We start from the raw sequence: 14673 nt of genomic DNA, 5'->3' as shown, positions 1-14673 counted from the left end.
GGCCTGGATGCACTAAAGAGGACCAGAAAGATCGCGTGGCTGAATCAAAAAGAGCTATTGATGCACTAAAAAGTTTGTATGCAAATGTTTTCACGCGGATGTTAATTTTAATCCCCGACTCAGCCTCTGACTGAGTGCTGCGAGAGAGACTTTCACACATGTGCAGAGCCGGTAAGAAAAGCCCGAACAGCTGAAAGGCAGGGAAAGCACCAAAATTATTAGGAATTATTAGAAAAGAGATGGTTCACAAGACTAAGAATTTTATAATGCCTCTGTATCACTTCATGGTGCGACCTCATTTGGAGTATTGCGTTCAATTCTGATCTTATCTCAAGAAACATAGAGGCTAGATTCACTAATCCTCCGATCCGTATCCGATCCATGTGCGATTGGAGGCAGGCCGACCAATTCGCCAACCATCTGCATGCAAATGGGCGTGATCGGAGGCACACACCCAACCGACTTCATGGATCGGATTAAGCCCTGACAGTAGTGACAGGAAAAGCAGCCTCCTGTCACTGCTGTCAGGGCTTCTGTCAGGTTTTTTAATTTTTATTTTAATTGACAGATACTTTGCGTATATTACACACACAAAATAACTGCTCGGTTAAAATAAAAAAGCCCACTCCCGAAGTGCCTCCTCCCTCCCCAAACCCCTAAAAAATGCCCCGCGCAATGATGCCCCGCCAAACACAAGGCAGGAGGGAAGCCAACTACCTCCTGCCATCTCAAATGCCACCTGGCCCACCTCCCTTCCTGTAGTAGGCCTTCTGGCTGGCCGGGCTGGGTCCTCCCAGGACCTTTAGAATCGTTGGGAACAGGAGGGGTGCCCAGTCCTCCTGCTCCTCAGACCTCCCGTGATCATCTTCGGGAGCAGGAGGAAGCCCAAAGTCCTCCTGCTCCTGCTGCTCTGCCGCAATACTGGCCTTAGGCCACGCCCCAATGCATCATCTGATGCACAGGGAGGGGCCTAAGGCCCTTATTGGCTGAGGTGTCTCGGGCTCCTCCCTTGGGAGGGGCCTGTGGCACCTCAGCCAATCAGGGACTGGCCTTCTCCCCATACCCGCAGCAACCATTTTTTTTACCACCGTTTTGGCAGATTACCCACAGCTAACCTCGGGTAACAGCCACCATGTCATTTTCTAATTCATACCACATTGTCATTGGGGCAAATGGCTGTAGCTAAATTCATCGCAGTTTTCAAGCTTCAACGCTATTCTATCACCATGCCTAACTTTAAGCCTGGTTTATAGACTAGCGCTTTTTTTGCACTCGTATTTTAGGCACAATATATAAAATTCATAGGTCCAATGATTTATACAATGCATTAAACCCTACTTCCTGATTAATACTCATCTTTTGCTCATCAGAATAAATACTTCTTCCAGTTGGTCAGATCAAATCTAACATTTTCTGCCGAATAGGCTGCTTCAAGGAGTTTCCCCTAAAAGGCTTCACGTTAGAATGCCTGCATCAAATACGTGGTTTTGGGGGGGACATTTCACAGGGGACCTTTTTATAAAGTTATCCCCAAAATATCTGAAAAGCAAACAATAGTGATAAATAAACAGTGTACATTTCCTCCACGCCATAAGTGCACAAAAGCATGAAAATGCAACATACAAGTGGTAATTTTAACATCCAAATGAATTAAAATATACTTCAAGAACATAAACGGAGATTTCGGCAGTAGGAACCCAAGCACAGTACCGGGTAGAGCTTTGGATTCTTGCCCAAAAATAGCTAAGAAGAAAAAATTAAAAAAATTTAAATTGAATCAGGCTGGGCAGACTGGATGGACCATTCGGGTCTTTATCTGCCGTCATCTACCAAGATACTATGTATGATGCACTAAAGCTCAGATTCTACAAACGACCTCTAAAGTTAGGCATAGCACGGGTTTTAGTGCCGGGAACGACGGTAACTGCTCCGGTGCTCAGAGAATTTCTATGAGCGTCCGAGCAGTTACCGTTGCTGCCGGCGCTAAAACCTACACTATGCGTTCGTAAAAAAAAAAAAAAGGGGGGGCTAATTATTTAATATGCTTCATTAGGGCAGACAACAAGCTTAATTGGCTTAAATGAAAGTTAATTACTCAGTAGGTACCGACCACTTTCAGCTAGGCACCTAGTCCAAGGAACATACCAGAAAGTGGGCTTGGTTAAGGGGGAATTGTGAACATGTCTTTTTTTTTTTTTTTTTTTCCCATGTAAGCAGCTAAATTGGACTTGGGCGCCAATATTTAGGCCAAGAAAGCTCTGGCATAAATAGGAGGTGCCTTGGGCAGACTGGATGGACCATTCGGGTCTTTATCTGCCGTCATCTACTATGTTACTATGTTTAGAAGCCTACCAGTGCTTAAGTTCAATTTAGGTGCTACTAAGGAGGGTCCTTTTACAACGGCGCGGTAGCGGTTTCCGCGCGTTAAACCGCCTGCCGCTCCATCGACGAGGCGTTAGGATTTGAGGCTGCCGCGGGGGGTTAGCACGTGATGAAATGTCGGATGTGCTAACCCCCCCCCCCATAGCGCGCCTTGATAAAAGGAGCCCTAAGAGTGATTCTTTAAACGGCGCCTAATTCATGATTGACCTGCGCTAAGCGCATGTCTGGGTGGCTATGGTTTTGGCTTCGTTTATAGAATTGGAGCCTAAGAGCTAGTTGGCTAGTGCATTCACACGTATCCTCTGCCCTTAATGCACCCCCTCCAGAGCATAAATTTTTTTTTTTTTTAAAAACCTTGCACACTTAGTGAACGCAAACAAATTATTTACCTTAAAACTCTTGTAACGCTCTTTATTGTAAGCGTTTTCACACGCCTTAAGCGTATGTTGGCGTACACCTACTCCTAAGACTTTTCTTTTATTCCAAGTCGCCGCTAGAATCCTGAATCTCATCGACTGGCCTGGAAAGCCGTCATTTTCGTTTTCCACAGCTGTGTTCGGAATTACGCTTGCAGTACCAACTCCTGAAAACGTTCCAAGCTTTGGCTAAATAATCGGCTGCTAAAATTTCCAAAAATATTGCAGGATATTATCATTTTGCACTTAAACCGTAACGATTTTTTGGGATGAGAATGAAAAACATTGTCAAAGCTTTAGATTTTCTGATCTGTATGTTTGTAGCTGGCCACTTTGGAGACCGGGGCGGCCACTTATGATACAGATTTTAAGCTAAGTTCCATTGGTTAAATATATATAGTTTAATGGATACAAGCAGTGTGTTCTGTTGGTTTTTTTTTTTTTTTTTTTAAATAACAAGTTGGTTTGATTAGGGAGCAATTAATGAAGTGTTCCAGATCCCACATGCTATATATCTGTAGGTGTGGGAGTTATAACTCTTAACAATTAATGATCCGTAAGCCAACAGATGGATTTTTCATACAGATCAGCTGCCAAAGCAGTGTTAGATGTGTTATGGCAAAAAACTATACAAAAATGACTGTTGGTAGAGAAACCATCTGTTTCTTGCAGACAAGACGTTATTGAGAGAAGGAGAGAGACAGAGAGAGAGAGAGACCATTCTATGGCCATGTGCACTCAAGAGGATTTCTGCGGAAAGGATTTTCTCTGATTCAGAAAACAGCTTGTGGGCTGCAAAGAACCCAGATAATATTTCTAAACATCTTTTACAATATCAAAATTAGAATTGATTAATTTAAAAACAAAAGGTAAAGCAAAAGCGGGCCAGGAAACTTCTGAAATAAAAAATAGGTTAGAGGTGGCAAAAAGCAAGGAGGCTGAAATGCTGAATGGACAACTTACTTTTCCGCTCTTCCGCAGTGCTCGGTTTCTTGTGGGAGAGGGCTGCAGCGCAGGGCGGTGTTCTGCCAGAGTCCGGCTCTGAAAGCCGTGCGGGAGATGGAGTGCAAGCTGTCCAGCCGACCCCGTTCCGAGCAGTCCTGCCAGGCAGCCGAGTGCACGGCGTACAGCTGGGAAGCAACAGAATGGCACGAAGTGAGTACAGAAGAAGGGGCTGTGCCGAGGGAGTTGTCCTCCTGACGTACAGCAGGATTGCATGAGGTGGGAGCCACAAGGCTTCAAGGGCTGGCTGCCTGCGTGGACACATTTTTGTCTTTGGGCCAGGCTGTAGACTTGCACGTGTTTACATTCTGCATGCACTGCCAGTCGGATGATAAGACTTTTATGGGATGTTGTGTGCGTAATAGATTTTTTTTTTTTTTTGTCTTTAAAAAAAAGTATATAATCTAGTACAATGCACTTCTAAATGCATGAATAAAAACTTTTTTTTTTCAATCTGAGATTCGTAAGCAGAAGAGGGTTCTGACCGTACTCTTTGCACTACATCTTCAACTATGCCCTGATTCTATATATAGCATTCAAAGTTGTGTGTGCCTAATTTAATTCAACGAGCCAATTAGCACCAATAACTGAGTGCTAAGAATTATTAATCGGTGCTAACTGGTACTGATTTGAATTTAGACGTGCATCTTTATAGGCACAGCGGCTTAAGGCCTGTTCCAACAAAACCACATGGGCCTAAAACAACCCTCCTTTTTGCCAAATTCCAAATGACTCCGTGCAACGCAATGAATAAGAACCTCGGCACAAGACAAGTAGTTTTTGCACTAATATCCGGTTCTTATTCCTTGTGATTATTGTTTGTTTACACCATACTGTGTTTATTAGATTATAAGAAAGTCGAACATTTCTAATAAATTTACAACCTTGAAGAAAAAGAATTACATCATTGTAACCTATAGTAACCTAGTCAATGACAACAGATAAAGATCTAAATGGTCCATCCAGTCTGCCCAATAGTTACGCACTTTATAAATTCATAATTAAATTGTCTTTTTTTTCATATTTATGGGGCATAGACTATAGAAGTCCGTCCGGTACTCTCCTTAACGTCCAACTACTGGTGGTGCCGTCGAAACTTACTCCAGCCTTTCCAAACCATCTCGTCATATGCGGGATAAAGACCGTACAAGTCTACCCAACACTGTCCCCGTGTTCTAAATTACTGGCATTCTCATCAAAGCCGTCCCCAGCCCATCCTAAACTGGAATTGCCATATACAAGTCACAGACTGTTCAAGTCTGCCCAGTACTGGCCTTGGTTCTTCAGTTTATACCATTCATTTTCTTATTAGAGATCATCTGTGTTCATCCCATGCTTTTCTGAATTCCATCTCTACCACCTCCCTCAGGAGGGCATTCCAGGCATCTCTGTGAAAAAGAATTTCCCAATACTCTTAAGTCTACCACCCCGCAACCTCAATTTCTGCCCTCTAGTTTTACCATTTTCCCTTCTCTGGAAAAGATTTGGTTCTGTATTAATACCTTTCAAGTATTTAAACATCTATATCGTATCTCCCCTGTCCCTCCTCTCCTCTAGAGCAGTGTTTCCCAACCCTGTCCTGGAGGACCACCAGCCAGTCAGGTTTTCAGGCTAGCCCTAATGAATATGCATGAAGCAGATTTGCATGCCTGTCACCTCCATTATACGCAAATCTCTCTCATGCATATTCATTAGGGTTATCCCAAAAATCCGACTGGCTGGTGGTCTTCCAGGACACGGTTGGGAAACACTGCTCTAGAGTATACATATTCAGGTCTTCTAGTCTCTTTCTCATATGTTTTTTTGCGCAAATTCCCTACCATTTTCTGTCACCTTCCTCTGGTCCGCTTCTTTTATCCTTTGCCAGATATGGCCTCCAAAATGAAAATCAATACTCCAAGTAGGGCCTCACCAGTGACTTGTACAATCTACCCCTAAAAGAATTTCTGGAAAAGGAAGGATTTCAGCTTTATGTGAAACTGCAAATAGACAGTCCCTGCTCAGAAGAGCTAACAATCTAATTAGACAGACAGGACATCTCAGGGTTGGGTAGATTATGGTAGAGGAAATGATACAGTGGGTATAGGTCCAGATAGTCAATGCCAGTGCATGTACGTGGCTCAGTATTGAAAATGCAAGTCTAACATATCCAGTAAGGTTTATGAAAACATTCACCGTGGTTGCCTGAATATTGACCATTCTTTGAACTGCTGTTGGATCCGAAACAAAATAGGGCACCACAATGATATCTATAAATCTTAATAAGAGTGCAAACGAACAAAAAGAAAAAATGTAATGTATCTTCCTTCCGCCTTTCCTCTGTGCCTTTGTTGAAACTTCCAAATTCAGAAATGGAACCCAGTTTTCATTTTATGATTTCTACGGAGCATTATACTGAAACTCCTATTAGGAGTTAAGGCTGCAAAAAAAAATATGGGTCACCAAATAGCCAGCATTGGTTAATTCTGAGCAAACAATATAATTAGCTCAAAAAAGCAGAATTCCGTCTTCCTCCCCCCCCCCCTGTCGCTGGCCCTTTTTACATCTGTTCTACAGCTGAAAAACATTACCAGCCCCCATCCATCCTCCAGCCCCTGGCTACTTCCCTGTCTTCCTTCTTAAGGTGGGTGTTGGATGTGCCACGCTGTCTTCATTAAGGTCTCCAGAGCTCCACACTGGATTTGAGGCTTCTCTGAAAACGTGACAAGCCTCTGTTCCAAGATGAAAATACGTAATGCCCATTAATGAATCCTGGCGTGCAGAACGCAGATGATGAAAACTCAGGTTCCTTATTTTCAATCTGCTGCTGTTCTTTCCCGTCGCACTTTACCAAGGGACTTTTCACTGGCTTCTATTGGGCCAACTGTATAGGAATTTGCACATGAAATTATTCTATCGAAGGGGGACAACCCGCACTGCATTTTATCTCCTATGATGTAAAGTTTAAGCTTTGTGTTTATAATTATGTATGTTCATTTTATGGAAACCTCTTAGATCATAGGCGGTACATCATTTTTTTTAAATAAGTAAATAAACTATTTTGAATCCTCTTATGCGGGAATAAGGCATATATTAGTCTAAAAAGGAAGGAAGGATTAGAATTTAACTTCTGCCTTTTGCATTCAGTTGCAATAGCTAGCTCCCTGCCCCGATAGGGCTTACAATGTAAAGGTCTGGGTCAGTGATTTTTAAGGCGCTGACCACCATGGGTAGAATTTGACCCAGAATTTTAATACTGGACCTAATCAAAGTACCATCGTTGAATATTCAGGTCTTGCTTGAACACTAGAAGTTATCCAGGTATTGGCTATTTTTCACAGCCAGGACCCCAATAACTCTGAGCAAGTTATGATTGCTATTTCTGTGGCTCTGCTTGCCTGGATATTTATCCAAGCACCGGCACCGAATACCATTGCTGCCTGGTAACTTCCAGGCCCACACTGTCTCCATCCTGGACTACTACAGCATTAACCAGATAGTGCTGCGGTGGTCTTGCTGTATTTTCAGTGACACTATCTGGTTATATGCTGCTGAAAATTCAGGGAACACCCAGTTAGGAGGTGAAGTGGGTAGGAACCTTTTCTACTCTGATATCAGCTCCTAAATTTCTGAGTAGGGTTACCAAGAAAAGTCCATAGTCTGTTATTAAGACATGGGGGACGCCTCTGCTTGCCCTGGATCGGTAACATGGAATGTTGCTACTCTTTGGCTTTTGCCCAGGTACTAGTGACCTGTATTGGCCACCGTGAGAATGGGCTACTGGGCTAGATTGATCTTGCCCAGTAAGGCTATTCTTATGTTCTTAATGTCGCTATGCCTGCATTACCCCTTTCCCATGTTACCTCATTGGCTTCCTATCCGTTTCCGTATACGGTTCAGACTCCATTTACTGACCTACAAGTGTATTCGCTCTGCAGCTCCATAGTATCTCTCCTCTCCCTCCCCTTCCCCCCCCCCCCGGCCATTCTGCTCATCAGATAAGTCTCTCTTATCTGTACCCTTCTCCACTACAGCCAACTCCAGACTCCATCCCTTCTTCTTTGCTGCACTGTATGCCTGGAGCAAACTGCCTGACTCGGTGCATCGAGCTCCATCCTTAGCAGTATTTAAATCCAGACTCAAAGTCTACTTCTTTCAAGATGTTTTCAATTCAGTAACGGAGGGTGTGATGTTAGAGCTACGGCCTCAGCGCTCTGAGATCGTGGGTTCAAACCCCCACACTGCTCCATGTGACCCTTGGCGAGTTAATTGATCCTCCACTGCCCCGGGTACATTAGATAGACTTTGAGCCCATCAGGACAGATAGGGAAAATGCTCGAGTACCTGATTGTAAACCGCTTAATGCACCTTGTCCAAGCGGTATAGCAAATCCCAATCCCGTTCCCTTCCAAACTCCAACTCACCAATATCCGTCTTATCATTCCCTCTGCAATTCCCCCACCTGAGCACTGCACATTGATGCACTTCTCTTCTCCAGTTTGTCTGTCTTAATTAGATTGTAGGCTCTTTAGAGCAGGGACTGTCTCTTCTGTTTTGATGTACCGTGCTGTGTATGGCTAGTAGTGCTATAGAAATGATTAGTAGTCAGTAATGTAGTGGGGGGGGGGGGGTTGGGCCGCCCCAGGCACCATATTGGGAGGGGCATGGCACCCGTCATCCTCTCCGCCCCCTGCTCTTCCATCCCCTTCCCTCGTACCTCTTTAACGTTCTGGGCGCAAGCAGCAATCCCAACCTGGTACAAGCAGCAGGACGCCGGAAACATTAAAGTAGTTTGGGGTTAGGGAAGGGGCGCAAACCACGCGGCAGGAGGGTCGGAGAAGGAGCGGATGGGGTGGGGGAGCGGAGAACAGGACGGGGGGGCACCTCTCACCGTTACTGCAAGGGAAGGCAAAAGAGTAGGTTGGGGAGCGTATTCAGAGCCATCAGCCTTGGCAGTTGAGGGGACCGGATGGGGAGCCAGATCTGGGGTTCTTCCAAAACACCTCGTCAAGGACCGTTTGGCCCTCTTCGGAGCTGCTGTACTAGAAATCCTACATAAGTGCTGGACGATGGCCCAAATCACTGGAGTTAGATCTGGGTTGTATGACCACATCATTCAAGCGGGTCCAGCTTCCTGAACTGCCTAGGGCACAGGTGTCAAAGTCGGTCCTCGAGGGCCAGAATCCAGTCGGGTTTTCAGGATTTCCCCAATGAATATGCATTGAAAGCAGTGCATGCACATAGATCTCAAGCATATTCATTGGGGAAATCCTGAAAACCTGACTGGAATACGGCTCTCGAGGACCGGAGTTCCCTACCCCTGAACTAATAACTTCGTCGAGTACAGGGATCTCAAAGTCCCTCCTTGAGGGCCGCAATTCAGTCGGGTTTTCAGGATTTCCCCAATGAATATGCATTGAAAGCAGCGCATGCACATAGATCTCATGCATATTAATTGGGGAAATCCGGAAAACCCAACTGGATTGCGGCCCTCGAGGAGGGACTTTGAGATCCCTAATTTAGAAGTATTTCTTTTGGAGCATAATGAATGATGACGCATTGAGCTGGAGATTTGGAGTCTTACGGTAATTATATGTTGTTATTAGTGTGGATTTTTTTTTTATTCTCTAACTTTGATTATTGTGGTGGCTTTCATCATGACCACAGTGTTCCCTTTGATATGGGGGGGAAAGCAATTCCGGTCCTCGAGAGCCACAGGCAGGTCGGGTTTTCAGGATCTCCAGAATGAATATGTAGGCGATGAATTTCCATGCGCTGCCTCCTTGAGATATTGTGGATATCCTGAAAATCTGGCCTGGCTCCGGCTTTCGAGGACCGGAATTGCTTTCCCCTGGGCTAGGGGAATGGAGAGCTAAGAAGGTAGATATCACAACAAATAATACTATGTACATTGTGTTGGGTATTTTATGTTCAGCATTAGGTGGTAATAGATGGTGAGTAGCAAAGACCCATTACTCAATAGAACATAACCTAAGGCTTTCTGTAGGTACACGTCAAGGAGGAAGACAGACTGTTCTATTATTCACCCAGATGCTCTGGATGTTATACCTTAGACCAGGGGTGTCAAAGTCTCTCCTCGAGGGCCGCAATCCAGTCGGGTTTTCAGGATTCCTCCATTGAATAAGCATGAGATCTATTTGCACGGCCTGCTTTCATGGTATGCTAACAGATCTCATGCATATTCATTGGGGAAATCCTGAAAACCCGACTGGATTGCGGCTCTCGAGGAGGGACTTTGACACCCCTGACTTAGATCCTAAACAAAAATTCCAGCCTTAGACTCAAAAGGCTAGATCAGGGGTAGGGAACTCCGGTCCTCGAGAGCCGTATTCCAATCGGGTTTTCAGGATTTCCCCAATGACTATGCATGAGATCTATTTGCATGCACTGCTTTCATTGTATGCTAACAGATCTCATGCATATTCATTGGGGAAATCCTGAAAACCCGACTGGATTGAGGCCCTCCAGGAGGGACTTTGACACCCCTGACTTAGATCCTAAACAAAAATTCCAGCCTTAGACTCAAAAGGCTAGATCAGGGGTAGGGAACTCCGGTCCTCGAGAGCCATATTCCAGTCGGGTTTTCAGGATTTCCCCAATGAATATGCATGAGATCTATTTGCACGCCCTGCTTTCATTGTATGCTAACAGATCTCATGCATATTCATTGGGGAAATCCTGAAAACCCGACTGGATTGCGGCCCTCGAGGAGGGACTTTGACACCCCTGACTTAGATCCTAAACAAAAATTCCAGCCTTAGACTCAAAAGGCTAGATCAGGGGTAGGGAACTCTGGTCCTCGAGAGCCATATTCCAGTCGGGTTTTCAGGATTTCCCCAATGAATATGCATGAGATCTATTTGCATGCACTGCTTTCATTGTATGCTAACAGATCTCATGCATATTCATTGGGGAAATCCTGAAAACCAGACTGGATTGCGGCCCTCGAGAAGGGACTTTGACACCCCTGACTTAGATCCTAAACAAAAATTCCAGCCTTAGACTCAAAAGGCTAGATCAGGGGTAGGGAACTCTGGTCCTCGAGAGCCATATTCCAGTCGGGTTTTCAGGATTTCCCCAATGAATATGCATGAGATCTATTTGCATGCCCTGCTTTCATTGTATGCTAACAGATCTCATGCATATTCATTGGGGAAATCCTGAAAACCCGACTGGATTGCGGCCCTCGAGGAAGGACTTTGACACCCCTGCCTTAGACCATTTTGAGACAGTTTGTCGTTTTTGTTTTGTTTTTATAGTTTGGCACAGATGAGAGATTATTCTTCTATTGTGCTAAAATGTACAAAAGCCAGAGCCTACAAACATTTATTGCAAAGTACAGTAGAAACTACGATATTTGGAAAGAGGAGCAAGCAGTTCCTGTGAAGTGGGGCAGCAGTGCATCTATAAAACGTGTGTTTGATAGTTAAGTGTTGAAATGTCGTCTTCGTTCGATCCCCTTATTTCCCAAACTGACTCGCAGAACAATACTGCCACTGTGTGGGCAAAACCAGTGGAAGGTTTTCCTTTTGCTTAACGGTAAGCAGTCTCAAAGCAGCCAGGAGCTACACTGCTATCCTACACACCCACGAAGTTCTGCTTGTCTTACTCCTTCACCTGGCCATCCAGGAGTCTTCTCATTTCTCTTCTTTGTCATGAACTTCTGAACCAATTTGATGCCCCAGGCCTACCCACCTGACCTCTGGCCCTTACCCTTCCTTCCCCATAGACCTCTGGGGCTCCTCAGATTCTGGTTCTGCTGCTATGAAGATGCAGTGGGTTTGCTACTGGTTGAATCAATCCAAGGCCCTACGTATTTTATATGGAAATGGGCTTATTACAAAATGTACAGTGCTTAGAAATGGGTTACAGAGCTGCTGCTGTGTTTGTGTAAGTAAAATGTGTCTGTCCTTCTGTGAGTTTCTGAGGAGGGGTGAATGTGTGTCTGAATGGGTATGTCCTGCTAGGTAGGTGAATGAGGAGGGGTGTGAGTGAGAGACAGGTCCATGTATTGAAAAGGAACACCTTCAGCCCAGCAGGTTTCTATCAGTTAACACTATCTTTCAACTCTCTAACAGAAGCGCTGTCACTTTTCCAAATGTTTTAACAGTGCACAAAATCCTGTGGGGTGGGATCCCGCTACCGCAAAGTCCTTTGTGTGAATCAGGACAAGGAAGAGGTGCACGGCGCTTATTGCATCAAGAAGGAGCAACCCCCTGAAGTGGAAAGCTGCAATGTACAGCCGTGTGAATACATCTGGATCACCGGAGAATGGTCAGAGGTACCATTTAACAAATCAAATCAAAACGTGAGGTGTCGGCCACACAGAGCACAGAGGATCGTGCGATCGGGGCTTCAAGCTACTGATCAAAGGGCAAATCCCCAGACTTTCCTTACAAAAGTCCTCACTGGCTGCTTCCCCGTGCCGAGCAAGACCTTTCGCCAACAGCACGGCTCATAATTCATCTTGTAGAATAAGACAGCACAAAACACACAGGGGTCAGGTGGGTGCAGGGGGGAGGGAAGGTGCCACCCCAGGCGTGCGGTCTTTGTAAGGGGCACTACACCCGAAAGTGATGTCAGCAGGAGCCGACTCAGTCATGAGACGCATGTTGATGTTGCTTGCGGCGGTGAGCAGCTAGAAGTATGGGGGAAGGGAAGTGCGCGCACTGCGGAGAGAAGAGTGGGAAAAGGCAGGGGGTGGAGAGGAGGAGGTTGTGCCTGCACCCCCTCCCTTACTATGCCACTGACCCAGGGCAATGGAGGGTACTCTGGGCTGCAGTGGATTTAGAAAGTCACTTATCACAATTAACAATAACATTAATTTTTATTTTTTTTTAGACGGGGAATATCAGGAATAAAATTAGCCATGCTCTGTTAAAATTTATTTCTGAATAGCATATTTTACTATTCAGCCAAATATGAATAATGAGCACAGAGCTTTAACATAACAAATTAGAAGAGAAATCAGAGATCAAGTCTTTATTTCGTAGGGTAAGAACATAAGATTTGCCATACTGGGACAGACTGAAGGTCCATCAAACCCAGTATCCTGTTTCCAACAGTGGCCAACCTAGATCCCAAGTAGTAAAACAGATTTTATGCTGCTTATCCTAGGAATAAGCAGTGGATTTCCCCCAAGTCATCTCAGTAATGGCCTATGGACTTCTCTTTATGGAAATTATCCAAACCTTTTTTAAACCCCGCTAAGCTAACTGATTTCACCATATTCTCCAGCAACAAATTCCAAAGTTTAATTACATGTAGAGCCCCATATTCAAATTTAAATCACTATTTGGCTGTAGTTAAGGCTGAATCGAATTGAATATGAATATTCGGTACAACACTGGCTTTTTATCTAGTTTATTAGATATGCTGTATGCGCTGTAAATTGAGAAGTGTTGAAGCGTGTTCCTCATTCTCTTCTTTCTTCTACCAGTGTTCGGTAACGTGCGGTGAAGGTTATCAGCAAAGACTCGTTTCCTGTAGTGAAGTTTTCTCTGAGAAGGAACACTATGAATACGGCTATCAGAGCGCGGCAAACTGTCCTGGCACACAGCCGCAAAATGTCCGTAACTGTTACATCGGCGAGTGCCCCGTGTCTGCGTCCTGGAGAGTTGGAAACTGGGGAAGCGTAAGTTGTTTTTTTTTTTTAACCCTTTCCTTTTGCCAGGCTTGTCACAGTGATTCTTAGGTTTTATTTTTCTCTATAGTCAGATCTTAGTGAATCACAGTTTGAGGCTTGTTCCTTCTTAGAGGTTTTAATAATAAGTGAGGGTTTCTTGAGGGTTGTTGGGTTTTTTTTTATGCCTTCTATTAAATTTGACAATATTGCATATTCTGTTTTGGGAATAGTGATATACGGTTAAATATTCATCCTGTGGTGATAAGCAGCCTCCAGCACGGAGGCCCAGATTTTCAAAAGTTTAATGCCGTCAATAAACTGTTTCCCGATGGTTTAGCCTGCACCCATTTTAGTGATGGATTATCAAAACATCTTATCTCTGACATCACTGACAAGCAAATGGGTTCCTCAACATTAAAAGAGCACTCTGGTGGATTCTTTAAAATCATTGAGCCATTCTCCAAGAGTGGTGTCGGTTTTTGGGGACAAAAATCAACGACCGGTCCAGGGATGCCGGTAAAGTGACAGCACTGTTTAAACCCCCGTCATAGTGTTAGACACTGCTAGAAAAGCCATCTTGAGAAGCAGCCTCCTCCCCCCCCCCCCCACAAGCAGCGAGAGATGTCCACTCTCCCCTGCAGCGGGAGAGATACCTATTCTCTCCTGTTGCCAATCAGAGCCCCAGGGGGAAGGCCCATTTTGAAAGAGGCGGGCTAGCTGGCCAGAGGGAGTAGGCATCCCTGTGGTCAGCCATCTAATTAAAGATACGGGGGGGGGGAGAGAGGTTGGAGGCGGTGGGGGGAGGGTTGTGATGCAGCAGGAGAGAATGGGCATATCTTCTGCTGGTGGGGGGGATTTGCTTGTCAGCGGGAGAGAGTGTGCATCTCTCCTGCTGCGGGGTGAGGGTGAGGGGTCACTTGGCAGCGGGAGAGAGTGTGCATCTCTCCTGCCGCAGTTGGAGGGCGTTGTGTGACAGCAGGAATGAATAGGTATCTCTCCCGCAGCAGGGAAGTGGGTGGTTGTGTGGCAGCGGGAGAGAATTGGATGGTTTAGCACCAGGATATGTTGTTGATCAATTTTGGTTTGTTTTTTTCAAGACGATCTTTGTATAGACCATCCGTGTTTGTTTTTCCCACCATAAGAGTAGCCTTTATAAGAGTTATCTTCATCGGTTACTATTTTTTCAAGCTGCAAACTGGGAAAGAGATTTAGTCCTGGATCCTATCAATGGCACCGTTGTCAGAGGCC

General features: G+C 45.0%; 1 protein-coding gene and 1 long non-coding RNA gene across 11 annotated transcripts in view; one reads left to right on the top strand and one right to left on the bottom strand.

The window, feature by feature from the left end:
* The window catches only part of ADAMTS9 (ADAM metallopeptidase with thrombospondin type 1 motif 9), a 385044-nt gene that overhangs the window by 339426 nt on the left and 30945 nt on the right, over positions 1 to 14673 (top strand). For 7 of the 10 annotated variants that reach the window (XM_033926508.1, XM_033926507.1, XM_033926504.1 and 4 more), the window contains 3 exons: positions 3780 to 3953; positions 11911 to 12081; positions 13240 to 13434. In XM_033926508.1, the coding sequence (XP_033782399.1) occupies positions 3780 to 3953; positions 11911 to 12081; positions 13240 to 13434 (540 nt within the window). The remainder of the gene's footprint in view (positions 1 to 3779; positions 3954 to 11910; positions 12082 to 13239; positions 13435 to 14673) is intronic. The other 3 variants (XM_033926506.1, XM_033926505.1, XM_033926509.1) reach the window with 3 other exon arrangements.
* On the bottom strand, positions 1054 to 3925 carry LOC117351334. Its single transcript, XR_004537391.1, has 3 exons — positions 3762 to 3925; positions 2772 to 2965; positions 1054 to 1539 (listed from the first exon to the last, which is right to left on the bottom strand). It is a non-coding gene; the product is annotated as an uncharacterized LOC117351334 (long non-coding RNA).

The sequence above is a fragment of the Geotrypetes seraphini genome, chromosome 17 (genome assembly GCF_902459505.1).
Source record: "Geotrypetes seraphini chromosome 17, aGeoSer1.1, whole genome shotgun sequence".
Taxonomy (NCBI): Eukaryota; Metazoa; Chordata; class Amphibia; order Gymnophiona; family Dermophiidae; genus Geotrypetes; species Geotrypetes seraphini.
The sequence above is the reverse complement of the archived record's forward strand: the minus strand, read 5'-3'. Positions and strand labels throughout refer to the sequence as shown.